The 16705-nt window shown below is 42.5% G+C and overlaps 1 protein-coding gene across 7 annotated transcripts in view; it reads right to left on the bottom strand.

Annotated features, from left to right (window-relative positions):
* Positions 1–7731: 7731 nt before the first annotated feature.
* Positions 7732–16705, bottom strand: part of TRANK1 (tetratricopeptide repeat and ankyrin repeat containing 1) — a 49230-nt gene continuing 40256 nt past the window's right edge. For all 7 annotated transcript variants that reach the window (XM_044455075.1, XM_044455105.1, XM_044455120.1 and 4 more), the window contains 3 exons: positions 12623–15621; positions 11339–11440; positions 7732–8766 (listed from right to left, as the gene is read on the bottom strand). In XM_044455075.1, the coding sequence (XP_044311010.1) occupies positions 8657–8766; positions 11339–11440; positions 12623–15621 (3211 nt within the window). In that variant the 3' untranslated portion in view covers positions 7732–8656. The remainder of the gene's footprint in view (positions 8767–11338; positions 11441–12622; positions 15622–16705) is intronic.

The raw sequence follows: 16705 nt of genomic DNA, 5'->3' as shown, positions 1-16705 counted from the left end.
TGCTTCCTGATAAGCATGCTCTCATGGAAGTGTGAAAGCACTGATTAACCTTGAACAACTCAGCTAAGAGTTGGAAGTGCCAACTTTCATCTGCATCAGGGGAAAATGCACAATAAGGCTGACGGGGTAAAGTTGTGTTTACTTCACCACACATGAGCTCACATTAACCTCTTTTCCAAATTTAGGTACACCCAAGGGGAAATAAATTCTGCAGATATAGCTGTCTAAAGGGCATTTCTTTGATACAGAATGTTATCCAAAAAAGAGTCAGGCAGCAAGCTTCCTAAGCTTTCTGCTTCAGGCACATGAATGGAGAACATGTGAGTTATTGCTGCTTGCATCCATTTCAGTATGGCATATTAGGCTTTGTTTCACTGCAATGGCCTGTCTGTACCACTGACTTTCTATAACAAATATTCTTATTAACTACCAAAAAAACCCATACACACACAACTACATATAGAATAAGGACTGATATTGCGAGTGGTTCTTCAGGGTTGTATTCAATTATGTTCTTGTGGAAGGGGAAGAATAGAGAATATGGGGAGAGATAATGTTAATTTGCTATACACATATTATATAACAAAGAGCAATTTATCCTATTGTACAGGGAATTATATTGCATTGAAATACATGGCTGCATGATTCTGGCATGGCAAACAAATCCAGGAATTTGAAGTGTTATGCAATTATATGAATATTTTTATTCAGTGTTTTTTGGGGCAGGACACACAAGCACAAAGAAATTCCGCATTATTATTTTATTGCTCAGTGGTTTTTACATCGCCAGTAGCAGAGGACTCAGAGTCTGTCTCAGGGCTGTTTAAGTAAAAAAGTAAAGAGTAAAAAGTTGTTATGCAAATATTGCTGAAGAGAAGCCTGAAATGCCTTAGGACCCTGAGGGATGGAGACAGGAAATTTCACTCTTTCTCTCCTGCTCCAGTTTCTTCCCTTGAACTGTATGGCTTAATACATTTTATTTATTTATTTATTTATTTTTCTATTTATATCCTGCCTTTTTCCTACAAAGGGCTCAAGGCAGCTTGCATCATTCTCCTCCTCCATCTTATCCCCACAACAGCAACCCTGTGAGGTAGGTTGGACTGAGAGTCTGTGACTGGCCCAAAGTCACCCAGTTGGCTCCATGGCTGAGCGGGGACTAGAACCCGGATCGTCTGAGTCCCAGTCCCAGGCTGTTAACCACTACACCACACTGGCTCTCATGGTCCTCAAACTATGGCCCGCGGGACGGATCCAGCCCACCATGGCCATCCATCCAGCCCGCACCACCGTTCACTGCCTGCCCACGTGCGTGCTTGCTGCGTGGGCGTGGAAGTGGTGGCTGGCTTGCTCAGAGATGGTCTCCGAGTGAGCAAGCCGCCACTGCCACCTGCCTCCCGTAAGTGCTTGTTTGCTGCTGCCTCACAGCGTGGGGAGGAGGGAGGTGATGGCTTGCTCAATCAGAGATGGTCTCTGAACGAGCGAGCGAGCCACCGCCGCCTGCCTCCCGTACATACACGGTTGCTGCTGTTGCGCAGCGTGGGGAGGGGGGGGAAGTGGTGGCTCGCTCGATTGGAGATGGTCTTCGAGCAAGCAAGCGAGCGAGCCACCGCCACCTGTGCCTGATCCTGCCTCGCGCATACCCAAGGGCACCTCACCGGCCCTCACCCCCAGGCACCCCCACCTCACCGGCCTGTGCGTGTAGCCATGACCTTTCAACTGGCCCCCTATCGAAAAAGTTTGAGGACCCCTGGCTTAATACTTGTTTACCAGAGCTGAACAGGGCTGTTAAGGACAGGACATTTTGGAAGGCATTCATTCATAGGGTCACCATAAGTCAGAGAGGATTTGACAACACACAACAACGTGTGCTTGCCCAGGAAGTTATTGGTAGGTGGCTAGGTGCCAGACGGAATGGGGAGGTTGTCATACTGAAATTCCCTCTTCTACAGAACCGTCAAAGGTCCAAGAGCTGTGCCTTTTTGTCATCTGGCGACCTTAAAAGGGAATTCAAGCTTCTCTGTGTACAATTGATATGGAGGGCAGGATGTATGGGAGGAAGCTATTGTACTCAAAAACACAAAAAAAGCTATGCTGGATCGGACTGGAGGTCCATCCAGTCTAGCACTCCATACACACAGTGGCAAACCAGCTGCCACAGGATCCCTCAAGCAGGATGGGTGCAGCACCTCCTCCTGCCCAAGCTCCGCAGCAACTGGTGGATGCAGGGATGCCCTACAGGGTAAAGGACATAGCACATAGCCGGCAGGACCACTTGCCATGGACAGCCCCCTCCCTCATGAATCTCTTCAATCCCTTTTTAAAGCCATCCAGATTAGCAGCCACTGTTTCATGTATAGAAATGATGACACTGCAGGCTGTTAGTCTGAGGAGTCATGAAGGACTGTATTACTACATCCGGGTCAAAGGTAAGAACAGGAAGCAGGAAGTATAAAGCAATACAATATTACCATTGGTTGTTAAAAGCACAGTATTTGCATAGTAACTCTATAACAGCCACCCCCCCTTCCCTGTGGTAGCACATCCCATAGTTAACTCAGCAATGTTTCCAAGTCTTGAGTCAAGTCTCGAGTCTTTACTTTCAAGTCCAGGTTGAGTCTCAAGTAATCACAAGAAATTTTTGAGTCAATTCTCTTCTCAAGAGCTAACTTTAACAGAAAAAAAGAGGTGGTTGTGGGGGGGGGGAGGAATTGTAACCCCCCCCCCCGATATTCCCACCCTAACCCTTGCCTTCTCTCCCCACTACTGCAATTCTTCCTCCCTATACTGCCCCTGCCCCTTGGAATTCCCTCCCACTGCCTCTCCTGTGCTTGTGCCTTCCAGTCCGTTGCAGTTGCCTTTCACCAAGATAACCCTGGAATATCTGTCACATGTTGGATGCAGGTGGCAAGCCCTGGATCAACTTGGTCATAAAAACAGTAGGAATCTCAAGTTGAGTCAAGTTGCTTGCTGCTCCCAAGTCCAGTCACCTATGCAACTTGAGTTGGACTTCAGAGCAAATACTTAAATCCTCAACGCTGCTTTAATTATATCCTGTGTGAAAAAGGTGCCTCCTTCTATTTGTTGCTAGATTGCATTTATATCCAGCCCTTTTCCTTCTTGTACAGAACCCACGGTGGATTACATAGCTCCATTTTACCCACAACAATCTGGTGGGCTAGGCTAGGCTGCAAGTGGCCAAAGGTCACCCAACGAGCTTCATGGCCAAGGGGGGACTAGAACCCAGCTCTCCCAGGTGCCCAGCCCAACCTTCTTAATAGGAAACCTTCTTAATCCCTCTCTGCTTATTAGGACTAGGCTCAACATGCCACAGAGGAGTCATCATTAGGCCAGGAGCCTGGGGACTCTTCTTTTGCTACCATGGCAACTTACCTGCGCATCTATTGATGCCCTGTAGAAACTCTTCCACCAGCCTTCGTTTCAGTGAAAAACAGGGAGTGACGGTAACCCTAATCACCTGTCGTTCCCAGTCATATATTTTGTATTTTTAAAAGAGAGGGTAGGGGTGGGGCAGTGGAAGAAATGACAATTAAGAACAACTTTGTCAAAAAGCATTATACAGAGAGAGGATCTTTTTAGATAAGGCATTCCAGGGTTCATGTTTCCAACATTTTTAGTTTGAGCAAGGATCATGAAAGGGGCTGCCTTCAGAAAGCTTTTAAACCTTTTGGCACCCGCTAGCTTGTTTAAATATCACATCTTTCCCCATTTGATCTGCTTTGGCAGTGACAGAAAGAGACTGGCCTCTCTCAGCCAGTCAATTGCAACGGTGGCTCAGTGGAAAGCCATGAAGCACTTTCTTCCCTGCTGATTTAAAGAAACGAACTACGGGCTGTGGCAGGAGCATGCATGTTCATGTTATGTAACTGGATTGTGACGACCCCTCTCTCACTTTCTCGCCTTTATTTCAAGCCCAATGAATTATAGGACAGACTGGACAATTTTATCAGTTGACTTGAGTGGGGGAAAGGCAGCTTTATGTTGGTTAAAACAGAAAACACAGGTTTGTTCTTGGGGCCAAACTCCAAGTTATGGTAATTGCAAAACATGTAGCTAAAGGCAAGCTCTGATTGCACTTGTGGTCCCAAGTTGGATCAGGACTGCAACATTAAAATTAAAAGCTTCTCACCACCTCCCACTGGACTCTTCATGTTGCGGGGGGGGGGGGTTAAAAATTACAAATTCCATCTAATGCTACACCAGTGCAGAATTTGGTGGCCAGCTTTTTTCTGATATGTAAGAGGGGAGAGGCAAGGGAGCTTCACCTGCTAGGCCTCTGCTCATCCCAAGACTCAACAGTGGCACGTAAATGAGTATACTGGGTGTTCTATCGCACACCTGCAGCTCGGCTTTATTGCACAAAACCCTGGTGTCATCTGGCTGCAGTGTTTATATCCTCCTGATTCCACTGGGGATAAAAGTAAAGGAACCCTGCTAGAAAATAAATTTACTTTGGTACATGCTTGGTTTCTGCACATACCTGTTTCCAAGAAAACTGGCTTCTTATCAAACTATACTGGTTTCTTTGCACTTGTGTGTGTAGCTTTTTTCAGAAGCAAAATCTATATACACATTTTCTGTGTTTGTTTCCACATTTTTACAAGCCCCAGCTCCTCTTCACAAAGGCCCAACTGGCCAGCTCTCTTGACAACTGTATTCGGTTGCAAAAGAATAAAGATAACTGTAGAATAAAGACCTAAAATTGGGCCATGTTTTCAGTCAAGTATCTTCCTCAGGGACATGAAAACAAAGGACAATTTCCACTACCAAAAATTACCAGAACAGGAAAAATAAGGGACTAGTGCCTGTTTTTAGGCACTTCTTGGATGGCCTGTGAAGTGGGAACTTGCCCAGTTTGGCTGGATTCCTGTACCATGGAATAGCTGTGGTATTAATAGATAATTGCAAGAAATTGAGTATTTTTCTAGGTTGATGCTCACATTCCAGTTCACAGCAGAAGAATGAGCAGTGGAAGAGCTGTTTATCCCAAGGCTTGGACAATTTGCTGCTTGTCGCTCTAACTATGGTGACATAGGACTATGCAGTCTTCTCTTTTTGAACACATCATTAACTGCTTTTGGACGTGGTAAAAAGCAGGCCCTCAGACAACAAGACATAAGCAAGCAAACCCAGCCTGAAATTAGCTCTGCAGCAGCCCTTCCTCAGGCTTCCTTCAGTAATAGTCAAATCAAAGTATCCTCTCATGTGTGTGTGTGTACCAAATAAAAGGAAAATAAAATGAAACTCTTGTGAGGAAAGATGATAAGCAGAACAAACCTACTTGCTTGCTGTTTTTCCTATGCTCTTTCAGCCCAACACACGCTAATATTTTTTCTGTGGTACAGGAGCAGGCTTCAGTAAGACTTTTCAGAGTTTATTAAAATCATCTGCACAGAAGGCTGATCTTCTCAGCTTATCAATCAGAGAAGACAGAAAGTAGAAAAGTTAAAATAGCTGGGGAAAAAATACCGGTGGCTCTTTTTCTTGTTAGCTGGAAATGTTCTGCTACATCAGGGCCAACTTTTCTGACATAGAGTCACATCGAGCATGTTTGTTTATCACCTCGCTTTCCACCAAGCTGGCATCCAAAGCAGATACAAATAATAAAACACAGATTAAAAACAGCTTAATTAAAACATAACAAAAAACCCACATATAACAGAAATAAGCATCAGCAAACCTCACATTTTAAACACTGATTTTGTTCTTATTGGTGTACTTTTATATTTTGAGTTAGATTTAAATTCTGAAAGTCAGGTGATAGAGGCTTCCAGTTTTTAAAAATTGCTTATAAATGCCAGGCACCCCTTCCAATAGTAGTTTACTGTTTACTGTTTGATCAACTGGAACTGAATATCCTGCACAGAGCTCATTATCCTAAGAATCTAACCTTTTGTTTGTTTACAAATGCAAGCTTTTAGCCCTTCAGTTAGTAAATATCACATATGAGCAAATAATTCAGAGCTCTTTGCAGCTCCCTATGAGGATCCATGACAGAATACTTGAAAACAACAAATATATGCAGGTGTGCTTCATTTCATTTATTCAGGCTGCAGAAAGTTTCCTAGCTGCAGAAACTGTGTTTTTTAAGCCGAGGGTTCCTGCAGATTTGTACCCAATACAAGTGCACAAGACTCTTGACATAATCAGAATTATTACTAACTCTAGGTGGCGGTCCTATATACTTACGTGGGAGTAAGATGCACTAATTTGCTTCAGCCTGAGCACACACAAAATTAGGCAGGACAATCCCTATTTATTTCATGTGAAACTATCCTGTAATCTTTTTAGAAAAAGCAATTTAATAGGCTTCAGATAGGATTCTTCCTTTCCTTATTCATTGGACATTAAAAGGCAATCCAACATGACTGGCCAGGGCATGTGGGGAGCTGTAGGGTTTTTTTTGTCTTACACACGTATCAGGTTGCACTTTAATTCATCCTTTTGTTTTGCTAGTATGTCATAAATGCACATAGAAGTTGAAGGAATGAAAGACTAAAGGCATGTCATAGCAGATTTCATTTCCATGTGCTAGCAAGAGAGAAGGAGAGAGAGATCTGTTTTATACCTTGAGAATAAGCTAGCTGGTTAAAAATTAAGAGACAAAGATGATCTTGCATCCTCCTCCACACACCCACTTCAAAGTGCCTGGTTTAATCAGAGTACATTTGCTGCAGTGCTGTCTATGTGTGGGTAAGAAGAAAGAACCTCTTAGCAGTTCAGTGTACACTGCACAGTTTAGAAATATATTTGAAAACTTGGCTGGCATGCAGTGCATGTATGTCTTTTCCCTCAGTAGTTCTCAAGCCGTGCTTTGTGGAAGCCCGTGAGGTTCCTTGGAAGTGAATTGATCATGGGTTGCTCAGTGAGATGACTAATGGCTTTCCTGAAAGACAGCTTATGCCGACCTCTGATGATGTCTCTCAATAGGTAAGGCAAGAACAAAGTGCCGAGGTAGATTCTAGGATACACACTCAATTTGCACAAGGTCTCTGGTTTCACCTACCTGCTGTGTTGTGCTGGAGGCCTGCAGTCACATTTTTGCACAATGCCCAGCTTACACTGTTGCACAAATCTGGGCAGCAGGGATTGAAGATTGGACAACCTGCAAATAACCCATGGCTTATTTCAGGAGCTATTTGAGGGCTGAATAACCCTGCCTACCTTCCAATGAGACAAGTCATAGCAAGCAGGGAAGCTGTGGCCACCTGGTATGATGCAACAGCTTCCACAGGAAAATCAAGCCACTGTGGGTTGATGTGTCTGTCATGTGAAACAGCAACTTACTCTGTCGTTCCAGTGGGCTGGATTAGAAGTAAAGGGTAGCAACTGCAGGGAATGAGACTTCTAAACATTAGGAGAAACAACCCAGTAATAAAAACTAACGGTGGAATGGACTGCCTTGGAAGAGTGGGTGCCCTCCTTCACTGGTGGGATTTATGCAGAGTCACCCACAGTTGCAAAATGGTACCAAAGGCCTTTATGGTCCAGCATTTTGTTCCCACATTAGTCAAGCAGCCGCCTCCAGGGAAGCCTCAAGCAGACTATGAATATAACTGCACCTTTCTAGTTAGGTTCCCCACAACTGGTATTCAGACGTACCACCATGAATACCAAAAATAACAAACAGGCCTCATGGCCAGTAGCCTTATCCTCCAGGCATTTGGCCAATTCCCTTTTATACCCAGTTATTGAAGACATGAGGGAAGCTTATAATATCACCATGGTTTATTTTCTTTTTAAAACAATGCCATGTTACACTTTATTTTTGGAATCTGAAATGTGTAAAAAATTTTCCACTTAAAACATATACAACAATGTAACTGTGAAGAGACATAATTTAAGACATATGTAAAAATTAATTAATATCAAAACAAATGAGAAAAATAAGCACCATGGATGAGTCCAACCTGTTTCTGAGACTCCAGGTAAAACGGCAAGCATGGTTCTCACAAATTCACAGCGGCATTTCCACTTGTTTAATGCCTTAAAATGTTATGTTTTTATTCAGCATGAAAATCCCACTTCTTGCTGTGGCTGTTCCTACTGTAGCAGGTAGGTAAAGATGTTTTATTTTTCAAGCTGAGAACTGAAAGTAGAGAAGATTCTTCCTCATCCTCCTCTACCAGTGACTGATGCATTGGTTTTTTTAAAGGTGCAATTCAACATGTGATGGAGATCTATAATCCTGAACCTCTGCCAAAAAAGCAGAGTACCAGAGGGAGGATGCAATCTGGCATTGAGAAGAGTGGGGAGTGTTTTCCTTAGAATAACTCCTGTATTCACTGGAAAATGTGCGCATACAGGGGGTGGGGGAGGTTGTAAGGGGCTAAGCATCCTTTCCCTACCAAATAAGACTTGGGGCTTTCTGCCAAATGACTTCTACTGGACTGTTTCACTGTTGATGAGTTGATTGTACCCAAAATCCCGCTTCTCTGAGTATGTTTAAAATCAGACTCCAATGATTATCAGCTGGTATTCGATGCAAACTCCTGTAGGAGAAAAAATGTTGCCGGTACACTTCACATTCTATTTTCTGTTTGTGTGTATTTTTAGACTTTAATGGTAAGGTTTTAAAACTGTAAATAAAATACTGTTGAAATCAAAGGAGGTATAGATCACAGCACTTAACATTTCATTTTTTACATTTCCTCTTCTTTCTCAATGGCTTTTTGCGATGCAGTTCCTCAAAGGTTACTTCTTCACCTTTCACTTCATTGTCCATGTCTTTGTCATCATCAAATTCTAGTTTAAAAGAAGAAGAAACTGTTCAAGATGATAGACACCGACATAGCTATAAGCCAAATACACAGCAGGCTATTTACTAACAAGGCTCATCTTAGAAAAAATTACTTTGGAATCAGAAAAACATGTTTTTGCAGCTGTTATTTGTAATTGAAACAGAATGGTTAACTGAGATTTCCATCACATCAGCCACCTTTTTCAGCACCTAAACCTTCAGAAGAAGAAAGAAAAAAAGCTTGGATTCACTGTTTCACTTCAGTCAGGAATAAGGTTTCCTTGGCAGATGCAAGTTTAAACTTATGAAAAACTAGGTATTTACCTAAAGAAAGCACCTGACATAACTTTATGGTACCTAGGGCAACTTTCCCCAACACCTGATGGTCTCCAGAAGTTTTGGACTACAACTTCCCTGATTGCCAATTAGGACAGCAACAGGAAACAGGAAGGCATTGTCTGGGGAAGGATAGCCTAGGGAGTGGGCAGGTAATGGACCTCTTTGCCTTACTACTTCCTTTGGGCCCTTAATTTTCATTCCTAAAGAAACCCTGTGACAATACATGACAGGTGCCACTTTCCCATGACTGTACTGTTTTACCAAAAAGAACCATGAGTTTCTCTATGCAAGCATATTTATTGTATGCTCGAGTTTCCCTATTCTTAGTAATATGGGGATACTTTATATGAGGTCATCATCCTTTAGGGCCTCTCCCATGCTTTCCAAGCATTTTTAATGTAAGGAAAATGAGCTACTACCTAGCTAGCACAATAAATCATGCTAAAATCAGTTTTCATTTAGCCTCAAGTGTCTGGTCCTGCCTAATCTTGGAAGCTAAGCAGGGTTGGGCCTGGATGAAATCTGAATGGGCGCTTTAAAATGTGAACTGCCCAGAGAGCTTTGGCTATGGGCAGGATAGAAATGTAATGCAGTAGTAGTAGTAGAAGAAATGCCCCTATTTCTGCAATTGTGCTATACCACAGTGCCACCTTATGGTTGTTTAATGGAACATTCAGGAAGGCAGAGGGAAAAAAAAAACTATAGGGAAAAAAACAGGTACCATGATTCCCTGAAAATTAGAAACCAGAAAATAAGCCCTAGCATGATTTTTCAGGATGCTTGTAATATAAGCCCTACCCCAAAAATAAGCCCCATTTAAGGTCATCAACCAGATGGATGCATTTAGTACATCTGTTGCAACACAATTTGGGATTTGGAGAATTATGATGATGTTCCAGAAGATTATATGACTGTATTTGAATAAATGTAGATTTTTGTACATGAATAAATGAATAAATGTCAATTGTTGCACATGAAAAAAATAAGATGTCACCTGAAAATAAGCCCTAATGTATCTTTTGGAGCAAAAATTAATATAAGACCCCGTCTTATTTTCGGGGAAACACGGTATATAGTATTTGATCTTAATCCCACAAAGAACCTGGAAGGGGAGGCCTCTGTTCAATGGTGCATTAAAAGCCACATGCAGAGAAGCTCCAGTCGAAGCCCTGCCATACAGATGTTAAATGTACAGAACCCACAGGGAAAACAATACTAATGCTTTCCGCATGACTCCTCCTGTAAATTTATCTTGATCTTAATTCAGAAAAAAACCTGCATGAATGTTGTTATACCTGGAAACCACCCCACTGTAGACTGCTGCACACTTAAAATTGACGTTTGTTTAATTACCATAGAGAGTAAGTGGCTCACAGGGCTGGCATGAGACCCTTGCTGTTTGGGGTGGGAGCATTGCCCCCGTTTCCTCCCCAAAGACCCTCACCCTCAGTCCCTCAGCAGCTGCCGCTGCCACCACCATTCTCATATTCTCCTGCAGCTGCCTTCCTCCTCCTGAAGAGCTCTATTTATTCATTTATTTTGGTTTTTTCTACCCTGTTCAGTAGCTCAGGGCTCCCTGAGAATGAGGTGACAGCAGCCCTGGAAACCCCTGTTCTGCCACAGCACAGGTAGTCCCCAGGGTCCCCTCCTTGCTGAGTAAAGTGATTGCACCGCAGAGATCCCGCTCCAGCCAGGCACAAAGCAGAGCAAACGCACTTGCCTAGGACAATAAAATGCAAAATAGGACAGCTACTTGCAGCTTTTTTTCTGCACTCACTGAAATCTCCCCTTCTCTACGAGTTTGCCCTCGTTTACATCTAGGCTGCGGTTGCTCGTCTGATGTGAAAATGCCCCATGGTTTTGTACACACAAGCACAGTATGAAAGATTTTTTTCCACTGTGCTTCTATGCCATCATTTTCTTATCATGTGCAAGAAGGGTTTTGCCACATCGTGGGGATCTGTGGTGTGTAGCAATTGAACAAAAAGCATAAAAATTGGCAAGGGAAGCTTCTGCTTTTCACAGCACCGATGCAAGAAAGTGGGCATCTTACCTTGAATCCTCTCAATTGCAATTACTAATTACAAGTTGCATGCAAAGTAAGTGAGCAGGCCTACCGCACAATACCTAATTGTTCTTACAAATTAGAGTACAGTTAATATCTAAATAAATCTTTTGATTTTAACCACTATAACATTATATATTGACTTGCTGTATATAGATGTACATAAAATATACCTTCCTCCTTTAGTAGGTAGGATTCTGCTTTCTCCAGCCATTTTATACCATTGTCTAAATTAGAATTCAAATTTTTAGCCAACTTGGACAAGGTCTCTTCAGCTAGAATAGAATACAAATTAATGCAGTAAGTTAGAATGATGGAGGTGATAGAAGTGGTAATGCATGACAGAAATAGTTTTAGCAATATGTTAAAACAATGGATATTCATGGGGGGTGTTTGGAAAAGTCAGCATATATGCACATGATGGTTGCTTACAGATGTTAAGAAACCAGAAGTCCTGGTTCACTTGATCAAACAACCTGTGATTAACAAACAAATCATGGGCTGTTGATGAGCACATGCAAGAGTGAGCAAACATGCTGATTTTGAAACATCTCACTCCTGAGACTGTTGTGACATCCCAACTCGGCACTGCACGTTGTTGAGGATTAATGAACACAGAGTTTTAACCCACTGTTTGTGGTCAGTCTCATCAGTTCCAGGGTTGAACAAGGGCTGGCATGAACCCTACTGGAATCCGTCCCTCCAAGCATTCACAAGCTTCCTCTTGTGCTTGGCCTGGTCTTCCACAGCCAACCGAGCCGAGTGGAAATCCATGAATGCCTGTGAATTCCTGGTTGCACAACCAGCAACCGCCTTCCACATCAGCTGCACCAGCCCAAATGGCAGCTGCAGGTAGTGCTGCAGGTAGTGCAGAAATGGGATGCGGCTTCCACAATGGTCGCATGGAGCTCATTTCCTGAGAAGCCCCTCGTGACCAGCCTTCTTCAGTGTCAGTTGCAGCTGCTCAAATGGCAGCTCCAGTGTGGGAGAGGGGCACTGTATGTTCAACAGGGACACATACTCTGAGCCCAGGGAATCCAATGGGTTCCCAACCCTAAACAGATCCCTCCTACATCTCTACTTTGGACATCAAAAAAACAATCCAAAGGGGTGGGGGCTCCTGGGTTGTTTCAGAAAGCGGAAATGGCAAGTGCACAGGATACTGCATTCACTGCCATGTGGCCAACTGAGAATTAGACAAACCATGGTTTACTGTTGTGTGTGAACCAGGTGGTAGGCATGCAATGTAAAACCTGATTCAAGCATTGCTATAGGAGTGGGTAGCTGCTAAAACTCACATCTGCATGGTGGAGGACCTCATGCAGTTGTCAGCATGTTTAGATTCCCATTACAATTTTGATGAATGCTGCACTTAATTCCCTAAATTTTTAGTGGCAAAGAAAGAAGTGCTGTGACTGCTGGAATGAGAGGCATGTAAAAACGTCAAAATGCCCTACCATCTGCCCAGGCTTTCCTCTTGTAGATGTCCTCTACTGAATCAGAAATCTTCTGAATAGCATCTTGGATTTTACTTTGTTCCACAGAAGACTGTTCATTGGTTGCAAAATGCCCTTTGATGTGGGTATTCTGCATAATCCTTTCTATCACATTCATCCCTTCATGTATCACTGGTTCCACCATGTTTTTGAAAAACTCAGAATATTTTTGGTAAGAGGCAGATTTCTTTTTATGTTCATCCAGGTTGACATGACTTTCAAACGTTTCTCCAGTTGCAAAGATTTCACCGTCTTCCCAATCAGTCTCAGTTGGTGCGGTCGTTTCTGCAGGTTCTGTCCGAGAACTGAAGTTTGAAGGATTTGGGAGAAATTTGACTCCACAGAGGTCACACTGTGTCTGGTCTATATCTGCTCTTTTAAAGATTCCTGGTGCCATTTCTGAAGACTCCGGTTTTGTACATGCAATCCTTTTCCATCTAACAAGATAGCAGACAAACTGGAAAAGGCGCTGCAACTTCCGCTTGGCAGAAGCTTTTTGCTGTTGCTTCTGCTGCCGTATTGATGCTATATTGGCTAGTGGATCTTCCTTTTCTTCAACATAGATGTCCTTTTCCAAGTCTGTTTCTGGCTCTTCAAAATAGTCCACCTCTCCACCAGTATATGCAAATCTGTCCAGGTCTGCTACTTTGTAATAAATACCTCTGATAACTTTGTTCTCCTCATGTCTTGTGCTCCACGGTGCTTTGGGATCCCACCTCCAACAACAGTCAGCTAAAAATTCTTCATCTCGTTTAAACAGCAGCTCCTTGAGGCCTTCAACAACTTCTTTCACATCAGAGGTCTCACTCATCAGATCCACAATGTGAAGCAACCTTTCTGGCACTTTGGAAGGACACGTCTTCTTCATTTCCATAAGGCTTTCCTTGATGATAGGAAAATGATCAGCTAAAATAGATTTATATTTCCAATTAAGCACTTGATCGGCATTTACTAACATCACTAAGCAAAGCACCACAGTACGCTCAGCTTCTCCTGACACAATGCAGTCTGGGTCCTGAAAAGCATCCAGAAGTACACTGAAATCTTCATAATTACACAGAACATCAGCCAAATATTTCAGATGAAATTTAAATTTCCATATGGCTTCTCTTGTGTCCTCCGGCTTATAGTCCTGTATAATGGAAAAGATTTCTCTGTGTCGCTCTTTCCTTGCAAATAAAAAGTCCCAGAAGTGAAAGAGAGCAATGTAGCTCTTGGGAAGACAAAGAGTCATGCTTCTGCAAAGGCGCATGAGAACAGCACAGCCCAGGATAAACTGAAACTCCAGCAAAGTCACAGTGTTCCCTATGCTTGGAATCAGAGGGCTGATGCATTTCTTCACCAAGACATTCATGAAACGATAAAACAGCCATCTACACTTCTCAGGATTTCTGTGAACGTAGAGTTGGTCCATGGATGCCTGCAGGAGTCGAATGAAACACAGATGGCTGCTTTCAGCATTCCCTGCATATTTGTCAGGTACCAACATACCGTATCTGCCCTCTACACCTTTAGATCTTCCTCTCCCCCTTTCCTCCAGTGTCTTCAGCGCTCTGTTATATGCATCTTCTTCTCTGAGCAGAAACCTCTCAAACACGTCTGGATAATGAGAAGTTAAGGCAAGGATTTGCATTGCCCTCAGCCATAAATCAGTAGATTCTCTTCTGTTTTGGGCAGTCTCATTTTTAAATTCAGACTCGATGTATTCCTTCAGCACCATCCTGCAAGAACTGGATATTGGACAGTCACGCCTGTGAAGACTCAAGGTGTGTTTACATGATGCTGGGCTTTTGGACACCATTCTCAGATGGAAGTGTTTAGGAAAGATGGCATTTATAAGGGATTTGCACAATGCATACTTATCAGCAGTCAACAGTGTGTCAATAGCATTGGGCTCATGAAGCATCTCTTTAGGGAACATCTGCTTGCCTTCTAACAGTAGTTTGTTTATTGCAGCCAGGTGCATTTTACACTGAAATATAGATTTTATCTCATGAAATAACAAAACTCTGTGGAAGTCTTCACAGGTTTCATCCTCGCACTGTAAACCTGCAATGAATCTCATGCACATATTGGGGAAGCTCAGATCAATCAAACGGTGGGCAATAGCATTCAGCCTGCTCAATAAATGCTTTGTCAGTACAGTTTTCATTTCTTCCAGGCTAACAGTGAACTGGTCACTTGTTTTCTTCTCTCTTGGACTGGGATTCTCCATTGAAAACTTTAGAATATATCCACCTTCTTTCTGGGATACCTGGCAAAATTCCTCATCTACCTGCACAATCGCAAAGTATTCAAAGCATGACTTCACCATTTCTTTCTCAGCATTTGTGCCTGCCTTCCGGAAAGCTTTGACAAGCTTCAGAAGTACGTCAATTCCACATGATGCTAATTTCAGGATGGCTTCACTTTTTTCTTCACAGCGAGTTGCCTCAAAGACAGCTTCCACAGCACCAGCATTGTGATTCACTTCCAAAAACATCCAGAAGGCCTTTTCCAATGTATGAAAGTCTTTCTTTAAAACACCCAACAAATATGTTGCCTCTGCATTGACAGACTTCTGTTTTGTTTGCTCACTCAATTCTAAAGCTTCTTCCAAGATGGCTGTTAAGTTTTTCAGTTGATAAAAGCCAGCCCGGCTGAGGCGAGCTGCGGCAAGCAAGCACGATGCTCGGAAATCCATTTGGTTAGTAAGCTTTGCTGCTTCCAGCACAAACCCATGCTGTTTCATCAGCTGTGCAGCCTCCTCGTCTCTGTTCTCTCTCTTCAAAAGGTCCGCTGCTTCAGAAAAGTGCTTGTGCGCTTTCAAGAACACAAGCTGGTCTTCAGTGTCGAGGTGAGAGAGCGCCGCCATCATTTCACTGATCTTGTTTGCACGCAAATGCTTTGCTGCTGCTTCCAAATAGAACTGGTTTGCTGTGTATGCAAGTCTGGGAGACAGCTGCTTGCTCCTTTGGATTCTGAAACCAAGATATATATGCATAAATGTCTACTGGGAAATGAAAATAGATACATGATTCAGCTCCTAGTAACACATGAAACATACTGGAAAGGTCGCTAAACTCCAGCATGGACAAGTAAATAAAAAGTGAGAGAGTCTCTTCATAATTTTACATATGAAATACTCATAATTTTAGTGAAAATTATTTCAATATTTAACAGATTGGTCCTATCATCTTTCCGAACTCCTGCTTGTCCATGTGTTACCCGCAACCAAGCATGAGCGATGAATCAGTGTGACATGTGTGGAAATTCAGTTGCATCTAAGAGTGCCACCAAGACGCTCAATCTGCTAACTCCAATTAAAGCAAAGGAATTTCTCTGTCAGATTTTCCTTTGCATTCATTTCAAAATAAAGGAAACAATTTATCAATCAGCACTTTCCATAGGAACTCTTGTGAATACATAATATGTATGTAAGTGGGCACATGAGCTAAACCATTTACTATTAGAACTCCAAGAGAGTCGAATCCCATAAATGAAAATAGAAATACAATGCTGCAAACTCCTCCCCCATTCTCAAGTACTGATTTTGACTACATACACTAACGTACTTTTGGACATCTGAAAAGATTAGGCCTAAAATTTCCTAGTAATAATCTGTGGAAATAAGCATCACAAATTCCCCCCTTAAAAAAACACCCACACTCATTGTGTGAGCAATCTTTTTTGAAAATCAAGTCAATGCATGTTAGCTTTTATGATCTTCTGCACAGGAAGAATGGGGGATAACATTATGTGTCCAAGACATATAATTTGCTTGCATGATTTTGCAGTGCTGATTTAAAAACAAAAGATACTTGGCATTTAAAAAAACAGCACTTGCACATTTCAATGAATTCTATGTTTACACACTTGGGAAGCTGATTTAAAAACTACTTTTTAAAATGTTTTCTGAAGCTTATTAGCCCCCCTGGATATTTCAAGATGCTATGTTAGCGGCATGAACTTTCCAGCACAAGGAAACTTCAAGTCTGCAAATACTTTTTTGGAAAGTGGAAATGTACGGACGGGATGGAGTACCATTATTTATAAAACATGCTT

The sequence above is a fragment of the Varanus komodoensis genome, unplaced genomic scaffold (assembly GCF_004798865.1).
Source record: "Varanus komodoensis strain SLA01 unplaced genomic scaffold, ASM479886v1 scaffold10, whole genome shotgun sequence".
In the NCBI taxonomy this organism is placed as follows: Eukaryota; Metazoa; Chordata; class Lepidosauria; order Squamata; family Varanidae; genus Varanus; species Varanus komodoensis.
Note: the sequence above shows the minus strand (reverse complement) of the source record. Positions and strands in the feature narration are given on the sequence as shown.